At 38.2% G+C, this 23,812-nt stretch overlaps 1 protein-coding gene across 1 annotated transcript in view; it reads left to right on the top strand.

Moving 5' to 3' along the window:
• Positions 1 to 1,633: 1,633 nt before the first annotated feature.
• Positions 1,634 to 23,812, top strand: part of HAUS6 (HAUS augmin like complex subunit 6) — a 43,780-nt gene continuing 21,601 nt past the window's right edge. Inside the window, exons 1-11 of the mRNA XM_082842159.1 lie at positions 1,634 to 2,021; positions 6,516 to 6,611; positions 7,934 to 8,012; positions 8,523 to 8,655; positions 11,198 to 11,345; positions 12,943 to 13,008; positions 13,313 to 13,361; positions 17,684 to 17,854; positions 19,282 to 19,475; positions 20,215 to 20,341; positions 22,658 to 22,760. Of these exons, the coding sequence (XP_082698285.1) occupies positions 1,894 to 2,021; positions 6,516 to 6,611; positions 7,934 to 8,012; positions 8,523 to 8,655; positions 11,198 to 11,345; positions 12,943 to 13,008; positions 13,313 to 13,361; positions 17,684 to 17,854; positions 19,282 to 19,475; positions 20,215 to 20,341; positions 22,658 to 22,760 (1,294 nt within the window). The 5' untranslated portion in view covers positions 1,634 to 1,893. The remainder of the gene's footprint in view (positions 2,022 to 6,515; positions 6,612 to 7,933; positions 8,013 to 8,522; positions 8,656 to 11,197; positions 11,346 to 12,942; positions 13,009 to 13,312; positions 13,362 to 17,683; positions 17,855 to 19,281; positions 19,476 to 20,214; positions 20,342 to 22,657; positions 22,761 to 23,812) is intronic.

Genomic DNA, 23,812 nt, shown 5'->3' with positions numbered 1-23,812 from the left:
CATGGGCCTGCTGTTTCCTGAGCCTTATTATCTGGCCTTTCCGTTCTTTATTGATGCTATTCAGGACCATCCGATAAAACTCCTTCAGAGTCAGTTTTGCTGCTTGCAACCAAAGAATGCTAATTGATTCAAGTGGCTTTGGAAAGTTACCACTAGCAGTAAGGTGGATATAGACAACTTTTCGGAGAAGTTTTGCTATGAAGAGAAATGGACTGATAGCTAGAAAGGCATTGGGGTCAAAGGATTTTTTTTTTTAATGATGGAAGATATTACATCATGTTTATATACTGATGGGAAGAACTGATGATGCTGCAGGAGAGAGTAGAGGACAAATGCTGGAGCAAACTCCTTGTGTGTGAGAAAGGGAATACAGTCCATCGAATGTGTGAGAGGACTGGTCTTAGGTAGGCACACCCTGATTCACCCCGATTAACGAAAGACAAGGAAGACTATATGGGCAAAGATATAGGCAGGTTGGTAAACTGTTGGTGGAGGTTCTTTTTTGGAAGCATCTATCAATTAAGAACAAAGGACATCATTGAGAGTGAGGAGGAAGAAGTGGGTATTGGAAGTTTAAAGGAGGGAAGAATATACATGTAATTGTATGGAGAGTGAGCTTTGGGGGAAATAGTAGGGTGGAGAGGGCAGGCCTAAGAGTCTACTTCAGTTGTCATGAATTTTGGGTAATGCCAGGCATCATAATTGCATTTAGCTGCTAAGCTGCAGGTACGGAGTAGGCAGAGAATTGATATAATAGCCCTTTGGATTCTGCCAGATAAATCTGGCAAAGACAGAAAGCGGCCAGGGTGCTGAGAAGAGTTCGAGGAACTGAGAGGCCAGGGCATTGGAAAGATTACCTACATGGATATTGAAATCATCAAAAATTATTCCAGGAGTAATGTTGGGAGAGACAGAGAATTAAGGGCTAAATCTCAGAATGAGGTCCAGCAACCTGGAGATCTTACACTTGACCTCCACAAGGAAGACTTGTGGGTGATAGCATACTTATCAAATGAGCTGGTGGTTTTAGTGTGGCAATAATTGCGTAAAGTGTTAATGAGAAATAAGTAGGCTATCCACCCCATTTCCAGGTTCTGCTGTACATGGCATGTGGAGGAGAAAGCAGTCATCAATTGACAGGACTGCAGGGGAAAGGTGTATGCGTAGGGGAGAGCCAGATTTCTTACAGTAAGGAGATGAGAGGAACATTCATCACTTGAGGGCAAACAAGATTTTACTAATAATAGATTCCAGGCTCAGAAGTTACGCGACTTGCTCAGGGTTACACATGTAGTGAGAACAGCTGAGGAAATCCAATGCTTTTCTACTACAGTGAACAGCTTATGGTTTTTATCTGACGTAATAGGCATATACGAGAAAAGGAACTACAAAGATAAACAAAAAAGGATCAGAAAACGCAAGCCTTAATACGCCAGCAAAACCCCGCAATTACGAGGAACTTCGCCAGCCCCGCAATGCCTTGTGGGTCTTGTATGCTCTCGGCTGGTCTTAACCGGAAAAGACCGAGGCAAGGGTGCATTGCATGGCGGGAGACGGTTCTCTAAAGAAGCCCCTCCTCCTCCGGAAGCCGGGCAGCGCCGGCGCAAACCGTTTTTCTGGAGGCGCGGGACGCTTCTTTTGTGGTGACTTTGCTTAGGCCGCTGTGCCGTACAACCGGTAGTGGCTCAGTTTCCCTGAAACTTTAGAGTCTCAGGCCATTTGAGGCATTTGAGGCCATTTGAGGCGAAATGGTTCCGGACGAGAGAGGATCAGGCGGTGGCAATGGAGGGGCCGCCGCCGTCTCAGGCTGCCCGTAGGGAAAAAGCCTGAGGGGCCCTCGCAGTCGTTGGAGCCTGCGCTTTCTTCCTTTGCTGGGCCCTGCCTACTGCGAAGATGAGTTCGGCCTGGGTCCCTTCTTTCGAGAAGGAGCATCTCTGGATGTATCTGCAGGCGCTCGGCTTCGAGCCGGGCTCGGCGACCGTAGCCGGTGGAAAGATCGTGTCGCACACGCACCTCGGAGTGTAAGGAGGCCGGGGCCGACGGGGCGGGGGAGTCAGAGCCTGGCCGTGCTGGCGTGACCCGCCTTGTTGCGGACCTCGTAGGTTGGTGAATTAAGTAGTCGGTTACTGGGGCCCGGCACTGGCTGCAGAGTTCCTGCTTCCAGTGGCAGCCAGCCTGGTGGCAGGAGACTGTCTGTTACGGGACCTTGCCGGGAGCGCCTTGTAGGGGAGTAGAGTCTGCAGTTGGGGCGAAACTGAAGGGGCGGCTTATTCCTGCTTTGGTAGTGAAGCTGGGTGGTCTGTGAAGTCGAGGGAGAGGTGGCGATTTGGTAACGGAGGGACTTGGGATCGCCTTCCGTTAGGTGCAAACGCCTTTAGGACTCGAGGGAGACTTTCAAGGTAGTTGATCTTTAGTTTATAATTTTCACTAACTGAAATAGCAGGCTGAAGCCTGCCACAGTTAGCAAAAAACTAGTAGAGAGTGGTATTAAGATGAAAAGTGAAAAAAAGCCCCTTCCTGCTTTGCTACAGATGTTACAGATCTCATCATAAAACTTAATGCTTGGGCTTCCCTGGTGGCGCAGTGGTTGAGAGTCCGCCTGCCGGTGCAGGGGATGTGGGTTCGTGCCCCGGTCCGGGAAGATCCCACGTGCCGCGAAGCGGCTGGGCCCGTGAGCCATGGCCGCTGAGCCTGTGCGTCCGGAGCCTGTGCTCCAAAACGGGAGAGGCCACAACAGTGAGAGGCCCGCGTACCGGAAAAAAACAAAAAACTTAATGCTTTGTTTATATTTCTATGTCTTAACTTATCAACTTTAGACAGTCTCTATTATCTTGCCCACTATAGGCCAAGGAAAATTTGGGATACATAGGCTATCTCCTGTTCTCAATCTTCTTGACTTTTGTAATTACGTTATTTCCGTTTTTCTTGTGGCAGTATTTAAATAATGTGCTTAGACCTCTGTTTCTTGGTGTATGAATCTCAAAAGTATCTCTGGATTCCCCACGATGTAATTTCACAGTGAAGGCTGCTATTTATACGATAATTAGCGCACCTACACTTACCTACCCTCTGCCTTCTCCCTCTTGACTTTTTTCAGCTGTATTAGAACTGTTTTACTGTCAAGGTTTAGAGCTGTAATTAAGTTTTTTTTGGTAACTGTTTGGAAGTTACTATTTATATGTAGAAAGGTTTTGTCTAGAAGTCTAGTCTAAAAATTGACAACCAGTGGGTAGCATTTTTCAGGTTATGATTATGTATTAATAAATGTGCCACCTATCTCACATGATTTGATGCCCCACCATATGGCAGAGAAACTTAAAGCTTCTCCCAGGCCTCCACTGAGGATGGTTCCCATTGCCACTGCATCCTCTCTATTGTTTTGGCAATCTTAGTTTTCTCTGCTCTGGCTTATTCAATTGCAGTCTTCGTTCTGCCTTTGAAAATTAAATAAAATCTGCCAAGTTCTGGTTCAGTGATGATAGTTTTTTTTTTAAACATTGTTATAGATTCACTGCCCCCCTCCCATGTCTTTAGAGTTGTCTCAGTTGGTTAGTGGGAGGGATATTATAAAACAGATGTCCCCTTTAAAATGCTTTAAGCAAGAATGTGGCATCAAATTTACTTCAAAATTAAAACATTTTTTTGATTCACTTATGTTTACATATGTTAGAATTCATTCTTTTTGGTGTGCAGTTCTATGTGTTTCTAGTTTCTGTGAGCATGTAATTGTGTAGCCACTTTTCTTATAAAGTTAAATGTACATTTAACATATGATCCAGCAATTCCATTCCTAGGCATCTGCCCAAAAGATTTGCATTTTGGAAAAATCATTCTGGTTGCATTACAGAGAATGGATTAGAGGGGGAATCAGGACTTTGCAGTTAGGTAGACGTAAACTAAGGAGTCAGTGGGAATGGAAAGGAAAGGTGATTCATTCATTTGTAGGTATTTTTTTTTTTTTGCTTGGAAGGTGATTCACTTTTATTTATTTTGCCAGTGAATGTGTAAGAGCAACGTATACATTCTTTTGTCATCTATTTAGGAAAAATTTTGAAAGCTGAAGGATAATGTCGAGCCATATTCACTATGAGATATAAGCCTAAACAAAATTTCTATTCCAAGGAAGAAAAAAAAATCCAGTTTTCCCAAAGGAAAACTTTGTCTGCTTTCCTTACATTGAAATGCAAGTATTGCTGAAAACCAGTTTTTAGTCCTCCACTTGACACACAGCCTGAAGTGTAATTAGCTAAGTTTGCAAGAGGGGGTTATTTTGTTAGGGTCCAAGATGTGTCTTTATCACACAGCAATGTGTTTGTTTGTTTATTTATTTATTTATTTTGGCTGCGTTGGGTCTTTGTTGCTGCGCGAAGGCTTTCTCTAGTTGCTGCGGCGAGAGCGGGGCTACTCTTCGTTGCGGTGTGCGGGTATCTCATTGCAGCGACCTCTCTTGTTGGAGAGCCTGGGCTCTAGGCACGCGGGCTTCAGTAGTTGTGGCACACGGGCTCAGTAGTTGTGGCTCGTGGGCTCTAGAGCGCAGGCTCAGTAGTTGTGATGCACGGACTTAGTTGCTCCACGGCATGTGGGATCTTCCTGGACCAGGGCTCGAACCCGTGTCCCCTGCATTGGCAGGCGGATTCTTAACCACTGTGCCACCAGGGAAGTCCCGCAACGTGCTTTTTACAAGCAGACTTGTGGGCCATGACTAAAGGACATGTACAGATTCCAGTTCAATACATGACAAGGCATTTAAGGGGCTGCCAATAGAGCTGACTTTTTGATTATTCTAGAAAGTAGAGACTCATCAACGAACACAGTAATCCCACTCTGCAAAGCTGGAGGCTGGCTAAAAGGAGCATTCCCACCAGACTTTCTGTGCCATAGCAAAGGAGATGCAGAGTCTGTGGCTGGGTACACTAAGACATTGTTAGACCTACTGTACAACTGTGCACTTCATGACAGCGTAAAATTGCAGTAGTAAATTGTCTAACATTTTTCTGAGGTTATATTCCATAAGCTTAAAATTCAGATGTACTTATTTAAAGCATTCAAAACATTGGGTTCTAAGAATGTTTATGCATAAGGTTAATATCTGCCCTATAGAGATTTATATATTTCTGCACAAATACCTCCAGTTTATCTGAATGCATCGGTTTTGGACCAGCAGCTCCTGGCATTGGGAGAGGTGGGTTTCCAGAAATCAGCACAGGTACATTTGGTAAAAGTTTGGCAGGGACCAGGCCCATCCCAGGATGAGGTAAGTAGGGATTGAAAGCCATGGCAGGATTAGCTTCCAGGGATGGAGTCACAGGAAAAGAAGTAAGTGATGACATTTGAGCATTTTGGAGCATAAACTGCATCTGCTGGGTGAACATGGCTGCAGCAGTCTTTTGTTGAATCAGATTGTTCCGTCCATTAATTTCCAGCTGCATTTTTAAATGTGGAGGAGGGTGAAGGTACTTGCAGTTCTCTCTAGCACACCGACCCTTAAGGTCATAAGCAGCCCCCTCCATGGAATCAGCCCAGGCTCTACTAGGCCTTCAGTTGCCTGAAGCAAAGCAGAAGGCACTCTCAGCCCCCATTCATTTGTTTATTCAACAGATATTAACTGAACACAGTATTGGACCTGGGTATACAGTGGTGAACAGAGCAAACGTGAACTTTTCCCTTATAAAATTTCAGTCCAGTGGGTGAGCAAACCTTTAACAGATATCTTTTTAAAAATTAGAAGTGTTGAAGAGAACAGAATACTATATGAAAAAAATAGCAGGTTTGAGAGATGATAAGGAGGTAGGAACTTCATTTGTATTTGTTGAGGAATAGAAACATTCCAAGGATAAAAGAGTTGTTTCACAAAAGGATAAGCATGGGAATTTTAATGTTAACTCTTTTTTCCAACTCAAAGCTTATTTCAGGAAAATAGCTTTATGTGTTCACGGGAGTACTCAGATCTATTTGTCATGTCATCTGTATTATGAAGATAATCAAACTGCTTTCTAATGTTGTTGGGATTAGATAAAATACTTCATGTTAAAGCTGCAAGCACAGCTATTAACTTCATATGATTGCAGTGAAGATTAGATGAGTTGCTGCTTGTAAAAGGCTTAATTAAAATAATATCTGATAAATAATAAACTCAATAAATATTTAGCTGTTTTTATTGTCAGAAAATGTTGGTGGGTATCATCATTTTCACCATATGTTAGACCATGGTTTTCTCTCTACCTAATTAGGCTTTCCTTTTCTTTTTGTAGAATGTTTTCATTGCAGTAAAGCCAATTCTTCTAGTTTTCTTCTAACCGATCTACATTTTCAGAATGAAAACAAAAACTTGTATGTGTTTAATTGTTTATAAATATATACATGAATTAGAAAAATTAATTTGCCTTGACCTCTTGAACAGAATGAAAAATATTAATAGGCCAAACTCTTAAACAGCTTTTGATGATGCTTAGTTTTATTAACCTTTTTCTTTTTTCTTTTTTTTTTCCTACTTCTGTTTCTTTTTAAACCATTAGGAACATGTTTGACAAGTTGAACCGTGATGCCTTTCAGATAGTTTCTTATTTTTTGTTTCAAACGCTTGACCAGTCTCTCACTAAAGAAGTTTTCAAGTGAGTAAAAGTTATTTCATTTTCTTTTTGTAGGGGATTTAAAAAGGGATTAAGACTTTATATAAGCCATAATTTCAACTTTGGACTTCAACTATTATTTTGAATGGATGTTATAAAAATTAGGCTTGAGTCTTACAAATTTAGTACTTAACCTTTATAAATCTGAGTGATTTTTTTTTTGTAAAATTATTGTAAATTAAAATAAAAATATAAAAATGTGAATATTCACTAGCCTTGGTTCTAAGTTATTTTGCATGTGATTTGGGTTTCATCTATAAGAAAAAGTGTTTAAATTTGTTTTAATATTTATATTGTGCCCTCATCCTCTTATATAGTAAGTCCATTGTTTAGGGCATTGTTTTTATTTGTGATAATTTATTTTTAATATTTTGCCTTCAGTTAAAGTTATGAGTGACCAGGAGAACAAGTGTATTTGAAACATATTTTCGAAATCCCTATCATTAAGGTATAGGGCTTCCTCTGCTCAAATAAAAATAGATTTTTTGATTTTTTTTCTAGATTATAAACAAAATACAGCTTACTTGAACCAGTTCAGCAAATACAGAAAACGTTAAAGAAGGAAGTAAAAATTATTCCTAAACCCAACTAGAGAATATCACTGTTGACATTCCAGCTTTTTAGTCTTTTTTTCTTTGCATACTTAATTTTTTTCTATGAATATAGCATGTAAGTTATGCTATAGAAATACAAAAAAAAATGGGGCCCTAATCAAATAATTGCCTCATAATAAAAATTTAGACAAAACATTATAAGGAGAAAGCAATAGGCAAATTTTAAAGTTCATTATTTTTGACTAAAACTGAATTTTTAATAATTTCATATCTTGTTTGTCCACAAAACAGTAGCACCCCTGACTGTAATATAGGTTATCTCTAGGGGTCATGATCTCTTATGCCATTCTTTCTGTGCTTTTCATGTGTAACCATGTGTTTTTCTCTTTTTCCCCAGGCATTAATTATTATCCTAATTTATTTATACCATCTTTATGCATTAGTCCAGTGAATTCATTGAGAGTGTTGTCTTCTTTAGCTGATTTTCAGTAATTTTAATAGTGATTCATCCCTATATTTAACTTATATATTCATTGATAATTTGCACTAAACTGAATTCAACTCTATAGATATTCATAAAGAAAAAGACCTAATTTCTTACAGGTTGGTGTTTCTCTTTAGTTGAAATTTATGAATGTTAGCCTTGATTTAGCATTAATATTTCTAGTATAGGAGATAATTTTGATGTTTTAAAGTTTTGCTGAGTTTGCTTTTTTATTCATAATTCTAATTTTTATTTTTGTTTTAAAGACTTTGTTGGCCTCCATTTGACCAAAAAAGTGATACTGAATTCCGAAAACATTGCTGTGAATGGTTAAAAAAGATTTCTGTAAGTATTTTCTTTCTGAAAGATGCAAACGTTTAAGAGGTAATTTTTTTTCAGGCTTTATTGAGGTACATTAATTTTTTCAGAGGTGAAATCTTTTTAGTGCTTTTATGCTAACAGTATAAGCAAGAAATACTAATCAGGATAATACTTTCTGGTGGTTTTTGGTTGGGATTCTATATTTCTGGGAAGCCAGCTTTGTTGGCTAAGTGCATTAGAAATAGGTTTTAGAGTTCCTGGGAATTTATATCACAGTTTTTGTTTAAAGAAAAAATTTTTTTACCATAGATTATTTTAGCTTATGTCCCCAAATAGTATCAATAATTGTGGCTTTAAATTTTAATTGCTTTTTGTAACTGAGTCCACCAAGAGTTTAGAAGGATTCAAAAATTCAACTTGTGGTTCAAATGGAATAATTCTGGTAAACCCTGTTATGCTTCAAAACAGTGTGATGTAAATATAAAGGTTGTTGTTGTTAAGGTCTTCAAATCATCTTGTTTCTTTTTTCCATAGGCTGAATGTGGAAGTAGCTTCCCTCAAGTTGTTGGTTCACTATTTCTTTCTCCTGGTGGTCCTAAGTTTATTCATCTGATGTATCACTTTGCAAGATTTGTTGCAATAAATTATATAAAAACCCATTCTAAAAGTAAGTTAAACTTACAGTAGGAGTTTTTTTTGTTTTGATTCTTAAGTTTTTATTATTTTTTTATAATTTGTAAATCATTAAGAGATTTTAATAAAATAAAGTAAGATAAAAATATTACTTTACCTCAAAAGGCAAATGGTTAATATTTTATTGGAACTGTAGTTTGAAATCCTCTTGTAATGAACATAGGTAGCAATACAGATTATTTTCTTATGTTCTAATACAGGGGTTGGGAAACATTTTCTGTGTAAGGCCTGACAGTAAATATTTTATACTTTGTGAACCACATAAGAGTGTCTGTCACATATACCTGTTTGTGAGGGTTGTTTAATTTTTATTTTTTGTAATATAACCCCTTAAAATGTAGAAAGCAGTTCTAGCTTTCTGACCTCAGAAAAACAGCCAGTGGGCCAGGTTAGACCTGCAGGTTATAGTTTGCCTATAATTCATTGTATTAAATGTTGTGTTGAATTTGTTAGAGATTTATTTTGGCTACTGGCAATGTGTTGGAATATTTTGGTTCACAATTGCTGTTTTAAAGGGATTTGATCTATTTGCTAAATTATAGAAACAAAATATTGGATTTTTCACCTAAGACTTAAAAGAATGCTATTTGTAGCTTACTAAGTATGCTGCTCAGTTTAATTGAGTTATGCTCATAAAACATGGGAGGTAAAAGCTGGAAAAGTTGATGCAATAATAGCCCATCTTCCAATTTCTAGAGACAACCATTGCTTATATTTTGGTTTGTTTTCTTTTAGGTGTTTTTGTTGTTGTTGTTTTTTTTAAATGCACATATTTTATGTTTTAATTATGTTGAATAAATGATAGATTCTCATGATTCAAAAATCAGGAAGTGAAAAGTCTGTCTTCCATCTCTAACTACCTAGTTTCCCTTCCCAGAAGCAACCATTGTAATGAATAATACTAGCAAATGTGTATATATTCTGTTTTTTAAACCCTAAATGGTGACATACATCTGGGTTTGAATCTTGTATATTTTATGCAACAGTGTCTATTGCAGATCATCCCATGTCAGTTCATAGATCTTCCTTACTCTCTCTCTCTCTTAAGAACTGCATATTTGAATGGATGTGTCATAGTGTATTTAATCACACATTTGTTCTGAAATCAGCTCTGCTGACAGACAGTTGGCTTTTTTCCTAATCTTTTGCTATAAAAATCATGCTACAGTGATAAACTTTATACATATATCATTTTGTGTATGTACAAGTATATATTGTATGTGTGTGTGTGTATACATATATATGTATATATGCACTCAAACACATACCTTTTTTCCAGTTTATCTTCTGTGCGTGATTTTTTAAAACATGTACATGTGATCTTGCTTTATAAGCATTTACATATTTTATTTATTTATTTTTAAAATTTTATTTATTTATTTATTTTTTGCGGTACGCGGGCCTCTCACTGTTGTGGCCTCTCCCGTCGTGGAGCACAGGCTCCGGACGCACAGGCTCAGCAGCCATGGCTCATGGGCCCAGCCACTCCGCAGCATGCGGGATCTTCCCGGACCGGGGCACGAACCCGTGTCCCCTGCATCGGCAGGCGGACTCTCAACCACTGCGCCACCAGGGAAGCCCTACGTATTTTAAATTTAATGTAACATAAGCATTTTACCAGCTTTTCTGTTAGATTTATTCCAGTTACATGTAACCCAAACTGTTTTATATGAATTATGTGTATTTGGATTTGGCAAGAGTTTATTGTACATAAGGTTTTTAAGCATGGGTTGTCATATTTCTCATTTAAAGCAGTTTCATTCAACATATTCAGTCTCTAGGTGACTTCTACATCCAGCGAACTCATCCCCTGTTAAATATTTAGGTGTTTTGGTTATTTCTTTGCGGGTAATCTAGGACCTGGATTTACAATGTTAAGTATGGTGTGGGATCACTATTTTCCAGAATATCCATCTTTATTGTATTGAGCCATCTTAAAGTAGGATTTATTACATTTTATTACAGGTGAAAACCTGGACTCTCAAATGTTTAGATGGATTGTTGTCAGGGTCTGCTTTGATCATTAGTAACATAGCCAAGAATTACTTGAGAAATAGAGATTGGTTTTATTTGGTTGTCTTGTCCTGTTGATCTTACTAGGAAGAAAAGTACGCTGATGGCAGCAATGAAGGTGATGTGATCTTACCTCATCTCTTTTAATTGATTTTCTTCCTTTGTTGTTAAAAGATCAGTTGAGAAGTTGCTTATGTGTGTTGATGTATTTGTTCATGGATGTATCACGCTGTGATAATAAGAATTACTTGGGGCACATGGACTCTGAGAATTTTTAATTATGTAAAATAACTCAACTTCAGATATCCTTTTTTATTGCCTCATTTAAAAATAGGTCATCCTTGCTTTTGCTGAAATTAGTTGTATCTTTTTGTGTATGTGGCATGCCAGCTCTTAAGGAGTTGTTAGTTAAATGAGGTTGTTAATCTCTCAGTAATCTCACACTTTTATATTTATTAGCTTGTACGTCTAAGTTTTGTATATTTTATTTGTGTTCTGTGTAGATTCTTCTGTACATTTTACAGAGACATTTAACGTAAAGCCACAAGATTTGCACAAGTGCATTGCCAGATGCCACGTAGCACGTAACAGATTTTTACAAATTTTGCAAAGAGAAGATTATGTTACCCGAAAATACCAGGAAAATGCACAGTAAGTAATACTTTGATAGTTAGAAAATGTAAATTCCTTTCTTTATGAACAAATGTCATCAGTATCCTTTCTTTTTTTTAACCCATTGGTGTATGCACTTTATTTTTAATTCTATCAATATTTATTTATTTATTTAATTTATTTTTGGCTGCGTTGGGTCTTCGTTGCTGTGCGCGGGCTTTCTCTAGTTGCGGTGAGTGGGGGCTACTCTTCATTGTGGTGCACGGGCTGTTCATTGCGGTGGCTTCTCTTGTTGTGGAGCATGGGTTCTAGGCGCGCGGGCTTCAGTAGTTGTGGCATGTGGGCTCAGTAGTTGTGGCACATGGGCTTAGTTGCTCCACAGCATGTGGGATCATCCCGGACCAGGGCTCGAACCCGTGTCCCCTCCACTGGCAGGCAGATTCTTAACCACTGCGCCACCAGGGAAGTCCCTCATCAGTATTCTTTCAATGGCAATAATTCATGTCTACCTCAAAACCCCCTGGCTGTTATCTTTCCTTTTTTTTTTCCTCGGTACGCGGGCCTGTCACTGTTGTGGCCTCTCCCATTGCAGAGCACAGGCTCTGGACGCGCAGGCTCAGCAGCCATGGCTCACGGGCCCAGCTGCTCCGCGGCATGTGGGATCTTCCCAGACCAGGGCATGAACCCAAGTCCCCTGCATCGGTAGGCAGACTCTCAACCACTGTGCCGCCAGGGAAGCCCCTATCTTTCCATTTTAAAGCCTGATAACTTCTGAATAAAATGTTTTATAACTTTAGGCATACTGTAAATGAAAATTTAGAGAAAAGGAAGATATCATTTTAGTTCAAAAACTCAATTTCTTTAGGTGCTTTTTCTTTTAAACATGGAAATAAATTTTTAAGCTGTAATTATAGTGCTCATTCTATTTTGTATCCTTTTTTCTCTTAATATTTCATTCTATAAATTTTTCCATACTGCCATAATGTATTACTTTTAATTTCTACTTAGTGTCTTAGTTGAAGAGGTATTCCATAGTTTCTTTAGCCATTTTATACTGTCTTACATTTACATTCATCTATTCAGCACTTTTCTTTCTTGAGTTACTTCTGTGTGCTGGATATTGGTTATACACTAGTCCTACAGCATTAAACAAGACAAGCAAGGTTCTTACTCTCTAGACATAAATTGTGTCCAATTTTTTACAATTATAAACAACTATAGTAAGATAACTTTTTAAATGCTGTTTTCTATTCCCAAAGCTACAGAATCTTTTGACATCTCCTTGAAACTACAATATTGCCTGTTTTAGGTAACATTTAAAATTATCCCCATGGTATGTGAGATAAGGATAAGAGAGCAGAGTAGTCTTAACTGACTTCCAACATTTTTACTTGAAGTCAGAGAGTATATGAGCCAAGAAGTCCTGGTCCATTTCAATAGCCGCCTATATGTTAGACCACTCCTGTAAGTCTTAAAGGGAGTCTGGAGTCCCTTTATGACTGTCTGCTGGGTATAATTGGAAGAGTAGTCCTCAGAGGCCTTGAGCAAAGATATGAAATGAGGGAAAATATCAAAGCGGGCTATACTAGTTAGTTGTAATAGATTTACAGTTGTCATTTTGTATGTTTTCTTCCAGATTATCAGTTAAACAGATACAGAATTTGAGATCAGAATGTATAGGACAGCAAAACGAGATAAAAAAGTAAGTGACTTTTAGAGTTGAAAGTTCCTTGAGATACTAGTTTAGCTTCCTGCATGTTACCGGTAAGGAAACTGAGATTAGTTAAAATAACATATCAATAGCTAGTTGATAATAGGATGAGAACATAATTCTGATTCCTAGTCCAGTTCTTCTAATAAATTATGATAGCTTTGAGCTTGAATTTTAGTTTTGCTTTTAATAGGTGGTTGTTAGCAGGTGGGTTTGCAGATTAATTAGCTCTTTGGATGGTAAATTACCATATGGTTTTTTTATTGACTAATGAGATTATTTAATTTTTAACTAGAATGGAACCCTATGATGACCAAAGTAATATACAAGAGAAAATTCAAAAGGTGAGACTTTTTTTTTAAATTTTATTTTATTTATTTTTTATACAACACGTTCTTACTAGTTATGTATTTTATACATATAGTGTATATATGTCAATCCCAATCTCCCAATTCATCGCACCCCACCCCCCATTCCCCCCTTGTTGTCCATATGTTTGTTCTCTACATCTGTGTCTCTATTTCTGCCTTGCATACTGGTTCATCTGTACCATTTTTCTAGATTCCACATATATGTGTTAATGTATATTTGTTTTTCTCTTTCTGGCTTACTTCACTCCGTATAAGACAGTCTCTAGGTCCTTCCACGTCTCTACAAATGACCCAGTTTCGTTCCTTTTTATGGCTGAGTAATAATTCATTGTATATATGTACCACATCTTCTTTATCCATTCATCTGTTGATGGGCGTTTAGGTTGCTTCCATGACCTGGCTATTGTAAATAGTGCTGCAGTGAACATTGGGGTGCATGTGTCTTTTTGAATTATGGTTTTCTCTGAGTATATGCCCAGTAGTGGGATTGCTGGGTCATATGGTAATTCTGTTTTTAGTTTTTTAAGGAACCACCATACTGTTCTCCATAGTGGCTGTATCATTTTACATTCCCACCAACAGTGCAAGAGGGTTCCCTTTTCTCCACATCCTCTCCAGCACTTATTGTTTATAGATTTTCTGATGATGCCCATTCTGACCGGTGTGAAGTGATACTTCATTGTAGTTTTGATTTACATTTCTCTAATAATTAGTGGTGTTGAGCAGCTTTTCTTGTGCCTCTTGGCCATCTGTATGTCTTCTTTGGAGAGATGTCTATTTAGGTCTTCTGCCCATTTTTTAATTGGGTTGTTTGTTTTTTTAATATTGAGCTGCATGAGCTGTATATATATTTTGGAGATTATTCCTTTGTCCATTAATTCGTTTGCAAATATTTTCTCCCATTCTGAGGGTTGTCTTTTCGTCTTGTTTGTAGTTTCCTTTGCTGTGCAAGAGCTTTCAAGTTTCATTAGGTCCCATTTGTTTATTTTTGTTTTTATTTCCATTACTCTAGGAGGTGGGTCAAAAAAGATCTTGCTGTGGTTTATGTCAGAGTGTTCTTCCTGTTTAAGAGTTTTATAGTGTCTGGTCTTACATTTAGGTCTTTAATCCATTTTGAGTTTATTTTTGTGTATGGTGTTAGGCAGTGTTCTAATTTCATTCTTTTACATGTCCAGTTTTCCCAGCACCGTTTATTGAAGAGACTGTCTTTTCTCCATTGTATATCCTTGCTTCCTTTGGCATAGATTATCTGACCGTAGGTGAGTGGGTTTATCTGTGGGCTTTCTATCCTGTTCCATTGATCGATATTTCTCTTTTTGTGCCACTACCATATTGTCTTGATTACTGTAGCTTTGTAGTATAGTCTGAAGTCAGGGAGCCTGATTCCTCCAGGTCCATTTTTCTTTCTCAAGTTTGCTTTGGCTATTCGGAGTCTTTTGTGTTTCCATACAAATTGTAAACTTTTGTTCTAATTCTGTGAGAAGTGCTGTTGGTAATTTGATAGGGATTGCATTGAATCTGTCAATTACTTTGGGTAGTATAGTCATTTTCACAATGTTGATTCTTCCAATCCAAGAACATGGTATATATCTCTTCATCTGTTTGTGTCATCTTTGATTTCTTTCATCAGTGTCTTATAGTTCTCTGAGTACAGGTCTTCTACCTTCTTAGGTAGGTTTATTCCTAGGTATTTTATTCTTTTTGTTGCAGTGGTGAATGGGATTGTTTCCTTAATTTCTCTTTCTGAGAGACTTTTTTTTTTTTTTTTTGGTGGTACGCGGGCCTCTTGCTGTTGTGGCCTCTCCTGCTGCGGAGCACAGGCTCCGGACGCGCAGGCTCAGCGGCCATGGCTCATGGGCCCAGCCGCTCCGTGGCATGTGGGATCGTCCCGGACCGGGGAACGAACCCGTGTCCCCTGCATCCACAGGCAAACTCTCAACCACTGCGCCACCAGGGAAGCCCCAAGACAACTTTTGAAGGGAGGAATTTAATCTTTCTTTTGTGTTATGCAGTGTTTACTTAATTGAACTCGTATATCTCTCTTTGTAGCAGTGTTTTTGTTTGTTTTTCTTTTTTTTACTCATTATAAGTGACATATGTATAAAAGTATTAACAGGGTGCCTTTAGAACACTTGAATATAATGGAAAAATTAGCTTATAATCTATCAGACTAAATATATACAAAAGCAGTTTTAAATAACCAGTTTAAATTTGGTTAATTTAAAATCTTTCATGCCAGCAGGGAAAATTCAGCTTGATTCTAACTTAATCAGTAATATTTATCTAATAAAATACATTACGTGAAGGCAGATGGTTAGTATGGAAGAACGATGAGAAGTCATATTGAGGCTGACATGGCAGTAGAGAGGAATCTGGCAGATATAAATGATCTGAGGGTTTCAGAGGTTGGCTTTAACAAATGTGGGTAGGAGTGTTTTCTTATACCTTTGTGTTTGGATGAAATGTCTCTCAAGCTCTTTTGATTCCATGGTCACCAAGCTGCCTTGGGGTAGTAATTTGGCTTTGTAGGCACTTTGTCACTGGAAAAGGTGAGTGCCCTCCTCAGGTAGTAATTATTCATTAATTCAGTGAATATTTATTGATCAACTGCCATTTGCTAGGCATTCTTCTAGATATTATGGACTAGAGCACTGAAGAAAACAGGCAGAGTCACTTCCTTTATGGAGCTTCCAGTTTAGTGAATATGAATATTCCTATCGCTGAATGTAGTATCTTTGATTGTAGGCTTAATAAGTTAGGTTGGTATGAAACCCGTTAAGAGTTTTCATAGCAGTCTCTCTTGAGTTTGGGTAATGTTCAGTTTTCCCTGAGTCCAGTCAACTTTGAGCCATTGAGAAGGTAAACTTTCTAGATTCGAAAAATCTGAGAACCAGATCCTGGATCTTTGTATGTTCACCAAGGAAATGCCATCCTATGAGATCTTTAGATGACCAGCCAATGAGTCTTCCTTTGGGGAAACAACTTTACTTTGTACTGTGAGAAGACACAGACACTAACACAAATATAATTAGTGTATTTCCCCTCCTCTTTCCCTCTTAAGTAAATTCTTTTGAGGCATAACATACATATAAAGACGTGCAAAAATCGTAAGTGTGAAGCTTGACAAAATTCACAAAGTAGACACATCCGTGTAACCAGCATCCAGTTAAAGAAACAGAATGTTACCGTCACCCCAGGAGCATTGAGCCCCCTTTCTTTCATGACCATTTCCTTCCAAGAGTAAACACTATCCTCACTTCTTTTTTTGTTTGTTTGTTTTTTTAAAATTAATTTATTTTTGGCTGTATTGGGTCCTCATTGCTGCATGCAGGCTTTCTCTAGTTGTGGCGAGTGGGGGCTACTCTTTGTTGTGATGTGTGGGCGTGGGCTTCTCATTGCGATGGCTTCTCTAGTTGCAGAGCATGGGCTCTAGGCACACAGGCTTCAGTAGTTGTGGCATGTGGGCTCAGTAGTTGTGGCTCGCGGCCTCCAGAGTGCAGGCTCAGTAGTTGTGGCGCACGGGCTTAGTTGCTCCGTGGCATGTGGGATCTTCCTGGACCAGGGATCGAACCCGTGTCCCCTGCATTGGCAGGCGGATTCTTAACCACTGCACCACCAGGGAAGCTCTATCCTCACTTCCTATGCTAAAGATTAATTTTGCCCGTTCTTGAACTTTGTGTAAATGGGGAGTGTATAGAATATATTCTTTTGTGTTCGACTTCTTTCACTCATGCTGTTTTATCCATGCTGTTGTATGTGTTCATTCTCATTGCTGTATAATGTTCTATTTTATGATTAAAGGAAAGTATACTTTTTATTCAAGGTAGTTCTTTGGGTTGATTGCAGTTTTTGAGTATTACAAATAGGAGTGCTGTGAACATTCTTTTATGTGATTTAATAAACATAGGTTAATGCATGGTTTTCAACATTTTAACTTTTTGAAACTTGAATGACTCTTAAAATTGATGTGAGTGTTTTTATTTTCTCCTGAAAATCTTTTATTTTCCCTGATGGCATCTCAGAATACAGGAAATGCTAATTGCATCTCCGTAGTATAAGGTTTCTTAGATATGTTTTGCAAATCATAGTGGGCTAGATTCTCCTGAGAAATTCTTTAAAGTGCCCTTGAAAGTAATATCAGTGCTTTTAGACTGTTAAAATAGTTACTTTTCTTACCAGAAGCCATTCCAGGAATACCTAATTTGTTCCTAGGAATGAGCATATATTTGTATTTTACATATCTTTATGTATAGATTATGTATAGACTAATAATTCCTTTGTCTCTCTTTTTGAAGGTTCGGTCTTTGTGGGCTTCAGTGAATGAAACACTCATGGTTTTGGAAAAAGAGAGAGAAGTTGTTAGTTCAGTCCTTAGTGTTGTTAACCAATATACTTTAGATGGAACTAATGTTGCTATCAATATTCCAAGGCTCTTACTTGACAAAATTGAGAAACAAATGTGTCAGGTAAGCATTTGATAATTAAGGGAGCTTTGAGAAAACTCCCTTCACAGAATTTTTTTATATGTTGTATATTGTTTTTCTCACAGTGTTTTTCTACTGTTTTCAGAATTTACCTTTGTGAATATATCTGGTAAGAGGGGTACTGTTAAAGGTGTTTATATTCACATCTATTGACATTTATTCATTGTCCGAACGTTGTATGGCGCTACATCATATAGTGTAGAGAGTAGAAGGTACTTAGTAGGAAGATGATATGGTACTTAGTTTTTTATAAATTCTCAAAGAGAGCACCAATGATCTCCTGAATGCTAAATTTCTTTTTAAAAACTCTTCTCTCGTTTTTCTTTCGTCTTGATGGTATTAAATGTTTTAAAGTGTTTTCTTCCTTTAGCTTTTGTGACCTCAGTGTCGTTGTCTTCCTGTGGTGTTTCAGACTGCTGTCTCCAGTTTTCCACTGGTTCCTTTTTCTCTAACTTTTAAATGAACATTTTCCCCATGGTTCCTTTAATGGCCCCTTTTCTTTCCCACATTATAAATCCATCTGTATTTTCTTACCCAATTCCATGGCTTCATCAGCCTCCTATACAATAATATTACCAGATTGGTATTTCCAGTCTCTCCCCTTCAACTCAAACTACATCAAATTATTTCCACTTGCTTATGGGACATTTCCATCTTAATAGCCTACGTTTATTTTTCTTAGTAAACTTAAAATTTTTTGAGCATCTCCTATGTGCCAGGTATTATTATAGTGAAGGGGATATAAAGATAAAATATTGTTGTGACCCTGAAGAGTTTTCACCTTAATAGGTAACATGTCAGGCACTTCAAATTCAGAGTACATAAAAATCAGGATCTGTAAACTCAGATTCCTACAGGGGCTAGGCAGGTAATACTATATAGATGAAGTATGCTAATTATGTGTAACAATAGGGGTAAAGTAGGAAATGATGAGATCTTTGGAAACTAACTTTGTGTGAAATCTGTGATTTTAAAAAATATTAGCAACTAATTCAGATGATTTTAAAACACTGGAACTGTGCAGGCCAAATAAACATGTCTTAAGTTTGGAATCAACGTTTAGGGGTCCTTTAATTTGCAACTTTTGGTAAAACATGAATTCATGATCTTTCTCCAAACCTGATCTTTCTCCTCAGTCTTTATTTTGCTTTCCATTTATTTGCATTTCTTTTATTCTAGTTTCAGCTTTTTTGCATGATATACAAGTGTAGCATGGTGTGTTAATTCTTCCACAGTAGTTTTCTTTGGGCCAGAATTATTTACATAGTTTTATTTTTGGGTAGACAGTCGTTCTTTTTTTTCCACTCTTTTTTAAGGTAACCTTTTTATATAATAGTGAAAAATGTAAATATATTTTTGTAGCATTTTACTATGTTAAAAATCTATAGTTCACTACTTTTTTTTTTCAGTTGCACATAGGAAATGTTTATGAGGCTGGAAAATTGAATCTCTTAACAGTTATTCAGTTATTAAATGAAGTCTTGAAAGTAATGAAATATGAACATTGTCAGGCTAACCAAGCAAGACTGACAATAGACCTTCACTTCCTTGAAAAAGAGACCAAAGTTCAGAGAGAAAGATTGTCAGATCTGAAGCATATGAGGTACACTAGAAAGATCTTCTGTTATTTCACTGGGGTAGGAGTAGGGTGGTTTTGATAATTTCTCAGCACAACTCTTGTTTAGTTAACAACTCAGTAGCTTTGGCAAACAAGTGTGAAAATTTTACTCGTACTCAAAAACCTTATGTCACCAACTTCTAGAGAGACACGTGAAGTAGCAAGGAAAATTAATGTAGTTTTCTTTTGTCTGGAGTATATTATTTGCCCTGAGTGATAATTCTTTATCAAATAATTCTGACTTTTCTCTAGCTTTTCTTTTGTAGGGTCTACTAATAGAACTAGGTTTTAAAAAATTTGTTTATATTGAGCAGGGTGACCGGGAGGTATGGGTTCTCTTTAGAAATGGATAGAGAGTAGGAGTAGAATTTCAACTTGAGTTCAGAACCAGGAAAAAATTGTATGGGATTGGCCAAAAAGTTCGTTTGGGTAACATCTTAGGGAAAAACCCGAATGAACTTTTTGGCCAACCCAATATTTTTAAAGATAAATAGAGTACAGATGTATGATTCCTATTTGGTATTAAAAGGAAACAAGGTATTTTAGATTCTGAACTCTCAATGGGAGAGTTTATGCAATTTAGGTGTGCTGAATTGGTTGAACTTTCAGTTATACTTTCTGCCCTTTCTCTACGAGCTATAATATTCTTACTTCAGCACTTTTTCTCAGTGCTTCTTTTTATATATTCATGTTTTGAATGAAGTTCTTTTTTATGCCGTTACAGGTATAAAATAAAAGATGATGTCTCAACTATAAAACATTCTATTGTTGAAAAACAAGAAGAATGGCATAAAAATTGGAAAGAATTTCTCGGTCTGTCTCCTTTCAGGCTAATAAAAGGTTGGACTCCAGTAAGTAATATTGACTTGACTTTTGGAGAGTAGTTTAATCTCTTGCAAACTCTTGATTTATCATGGTACAAATGACCTGGAAATGCTATATGTGTGTATGCTTCTCATCTTTGCATCTGAGCCTAAAGTTCAAATATTTCGGTTTCTGTGATTTTTCTAAATACATATTAGAATGTTCATTAAGCTGCTGTTGTGATATAGTTGATATTTTTAGATTCAGTGGATTGTATTAAAAAGAAAATGAGATCGGGGAGAAGCTGGCGCTGAGGCTCAAGTCGCCTGTGGGGGCTGAGCCTGCTGTCTACCTGTGGCCACTGCCGGTCTACGACAAACCCCACGATGTTGCTCACGAAATCCTCGAGACCATCCGGCTCAAAGATTTGGAAAGAGATAGTTTAGCAGAAAAGGAATGCATGAAGGAGAAGTGGAATCTCTTGCATGAATTTCTGCACACAGAAATAAAGAATCAGTTATGTGACTTGGAAACCAAATTACATAAAGAAGAATTATCAGAGGAGGGCTACATGGCACAAGTCAAATCCCTTTTTTTTTTTTTTGCGGTATGCGGACCTCTCACTGTTGTGGCCTCTCCTGTTGCAGAGCACAGGCTCCGGACGCGCATGCTCAGCAGCCATGGCTCACGGGCCCAGCCGCTCCGCGGCATGTGGGATCTTCCCGGACCGGGGCACAAACCCGCGTTCCCTGTATTGGCAGGCGGACTCTCAACCACTGCGCCACCAGGGAAGCCCCAAATCCCTTTTAAATAAAGATTTGTCCTTGGAGAACGGAGCTCATGCTTTCAGTTGGGAAGTGAATGGATGTGTAGAAAACGGGAGCCAGACAAGTGGTGAGGACCACAGAGTGGAAATAGCAGAGAAGAACAAGTCCCCCAGACCTGTTTCCAAACTGCATGCCCAGGAGAAGCAAGTCCGATGGAGAAACAAAATCTGAAGTCTCATGTAGCCCCAGGATTACAAGGCAAACTACCAGGCAGACCACCGTCACATCTCATTTCACAGGGGGCGCTGCCAAACAGAAGCCTGAGGAAGACACTGAAAAAGCAAAATCAGATGATTCTGTCGATGAAGAAGAAAAAGACCAGGAGGAAAAGAGACGTAGAGTTACATCCAGAGAACAAGTTGCTGGACCGCTCCCTGCAGAAGAACCGGGAAGAGTAAGACCAGGAACACACGTAGAAGAAGAAGAAAGAGATGATAAAGTAAAGCCTGGTCACCTCCAGGAAGAAAAGAGACTCAGAAGTCAAACCGAAGGACTAACACCTAAACAGAAATCTAAGGAGGAGCCAGACAGAGATGCGAGGCCCAGAGGAGCTCAGGCTGAAATGAATGAAGGAGAAGACACAGATGAAAAGAGGCACAAAAGTGAACCCAAACATCTAGCTAGCAAACGGAGACCAGAAGTAAAAGAACCTGAAAGAGTAAAACCACAAGTTTCTGATGAGAAAGATGAGGATGAAAAGGTAACAAACGCACATGGTAAACACAGCAGTTCGACATGGTAAAGTTCCCCGTCAGAGCGAAGGGACCTGGACCGTATCCTCTGGGGGTCTGTGCATGCCCGAAGATGCAGAACATGAAGAACACTCAGTCCCCTGTGCAATCTAACAGCTCTAGTCCACATGTCTCACCCCAAACCCAGGACACTAGACCTACTAGAGCAGGAAGCAAAAATATGGTAGGACTCCTCGGAACGGCTGAGCCTTTGACCAAAGACCAAGCCCCACAGTCCCTATGAACACGTTGAGAATTTAGTTTGTTGCAAAGCACTGCTCTGAGCTTCACAGCTATGGCGGGGGTGGGGGTGGGGGTGAGTCTCCATGGGACACACCCTGGCTAGAAGTCCTGAGTGGCATTTAATAAGTGACTCAAACAAGGACAATGTGCAATCCCCTTTTAATACTTCTGATCTCGGTGAAGAGCAAGTCTCACTTTGTTGCCAGTGCATCTCAAACCTTTCCATGCAGTTGGTTCATCTTTCAACAAAGACAACAGGATTTAGGTCCAGAGTTTTTGGCCAGTAACAGTAAGGATTACAATTTAAAAAAAAAGAAATTGAGACATTCCTCTTTATTTTAGGCACTATTACATTTGAGGCATAGTTGGAGGGCAAAGTAGCCCTCTTGTTCCTAATATCATACTCCTTAGTTTAAAAATAGTTACAGGATAATTTGTATGTTTGCTAATTCTTCCTTCGTTAGGGAAAAAAAAATCATCCATTCCTAGGTTTGCTTGGTATTGTTACTGTGGTACTGAGTAAAGTGTGTATATTTCAAAATAACAAATTCTGTGTTTTAAGGCTGTGGATCTTTTACCACCTATGTCTCCCCTTTCGTTTGATCCTGCCTCAGAAGAAGCATATGAGAAGAGTATTCTTTTGCAGTACCCTGCTTCACTTCCAGGTTGGTTATTTTTTCTCTTTTAAACTTCAATCTCATTAATATTTCTCACTGTGATAACAGTTCTTTTATAAACTTTCATGTTTTTTTTTCCCAGTTATTTACTGTGGTGAAATGCACAAAGCATTTCAGTCATATGAGCCTCAGTCAACATAAGGCTTTTTGTGTCTCCTTTCTTTCAGTTGCACAGCTTTTTACTTTGCACAGTGTTTTCAAGGTTTATCCAAGTTGTAGCAAGTATCGATACTTCATTACTTTGTTTGAATACATTCTGTTGTATGATTGAATCGAATTTTGTTGATCTGTTTGTCCTTTGATGGACATTTGGGTTATTTCCACCATCTGGCTATTATGAGTAATGCTGCTATAAATGTTCACTTACAAGTTTTGTGTAGAAGCCCACAATTTTTTAACATGAAAGAATAGTACAGTAATTACCTGAATACTTAACTGTTGCTTGTTTCAGCAGTTGAGATTTTTGCTTTAAATGTGTATGTTTGTTTGCTAAACCATGTAAGTCTGAGACCTTAACACTTCACTCTGTTTCAGCATGCATTCCCATGAAAATAAGGACTTTTTCCTCTTTAATTACCACACTAATGTTACACCTAAAATTAATAATTATCTCAGTTTCCTCAAATATCATACCATTATCACACCTAAAAAATTAATTTCTCTACAATATCTAATATCAATTTCATACTCAGTTTCACCAATTGCCTAGTATTTGTGTACAAGAAATTTTTATTGGGTTCAGTAAATGTAAGGTAGATAGGTGGAGGGAAAAATGAATAAAAAATGTATGAATTATGTAGCCAATCTGGAGCAGGTAATAAGTATAGGCTACAGTTGAGTTTAGGCAGGCCATCGGTCATGGCAGCAGTTAGTACAGGACTTAGGAAGAAAAAGGATGAACACAGCTAGGATAGGTGATTGGTTTGGGAGTCAGGTGTATGTGGGGAGGACACTAGTTGGGAAAGATCATAGACCAGAGAGCAAGGGTCAAGGATAGGTGCCAGCAGAAGAGTAGACACAAAAGACTGCATAGTTTGATG

This window comes from Leucopleurus acutus, assembly GCF_964270905.1.
Source record: "Leucopleurus acutus genome assembly, chromosome: 7".
Classification (NCBI taxonomy): domain Eukaryota; kingdom Metazoa; phylum Chordata; class Mammalia; order Artiodactyla; family Delphinidae; genus Leucopleurus; species Leucopleurus acutus.
Note: the sequence above shows the minus strand (reverse complement) of the source record. Positions and strands in the feature narration are given on the sequence as shown.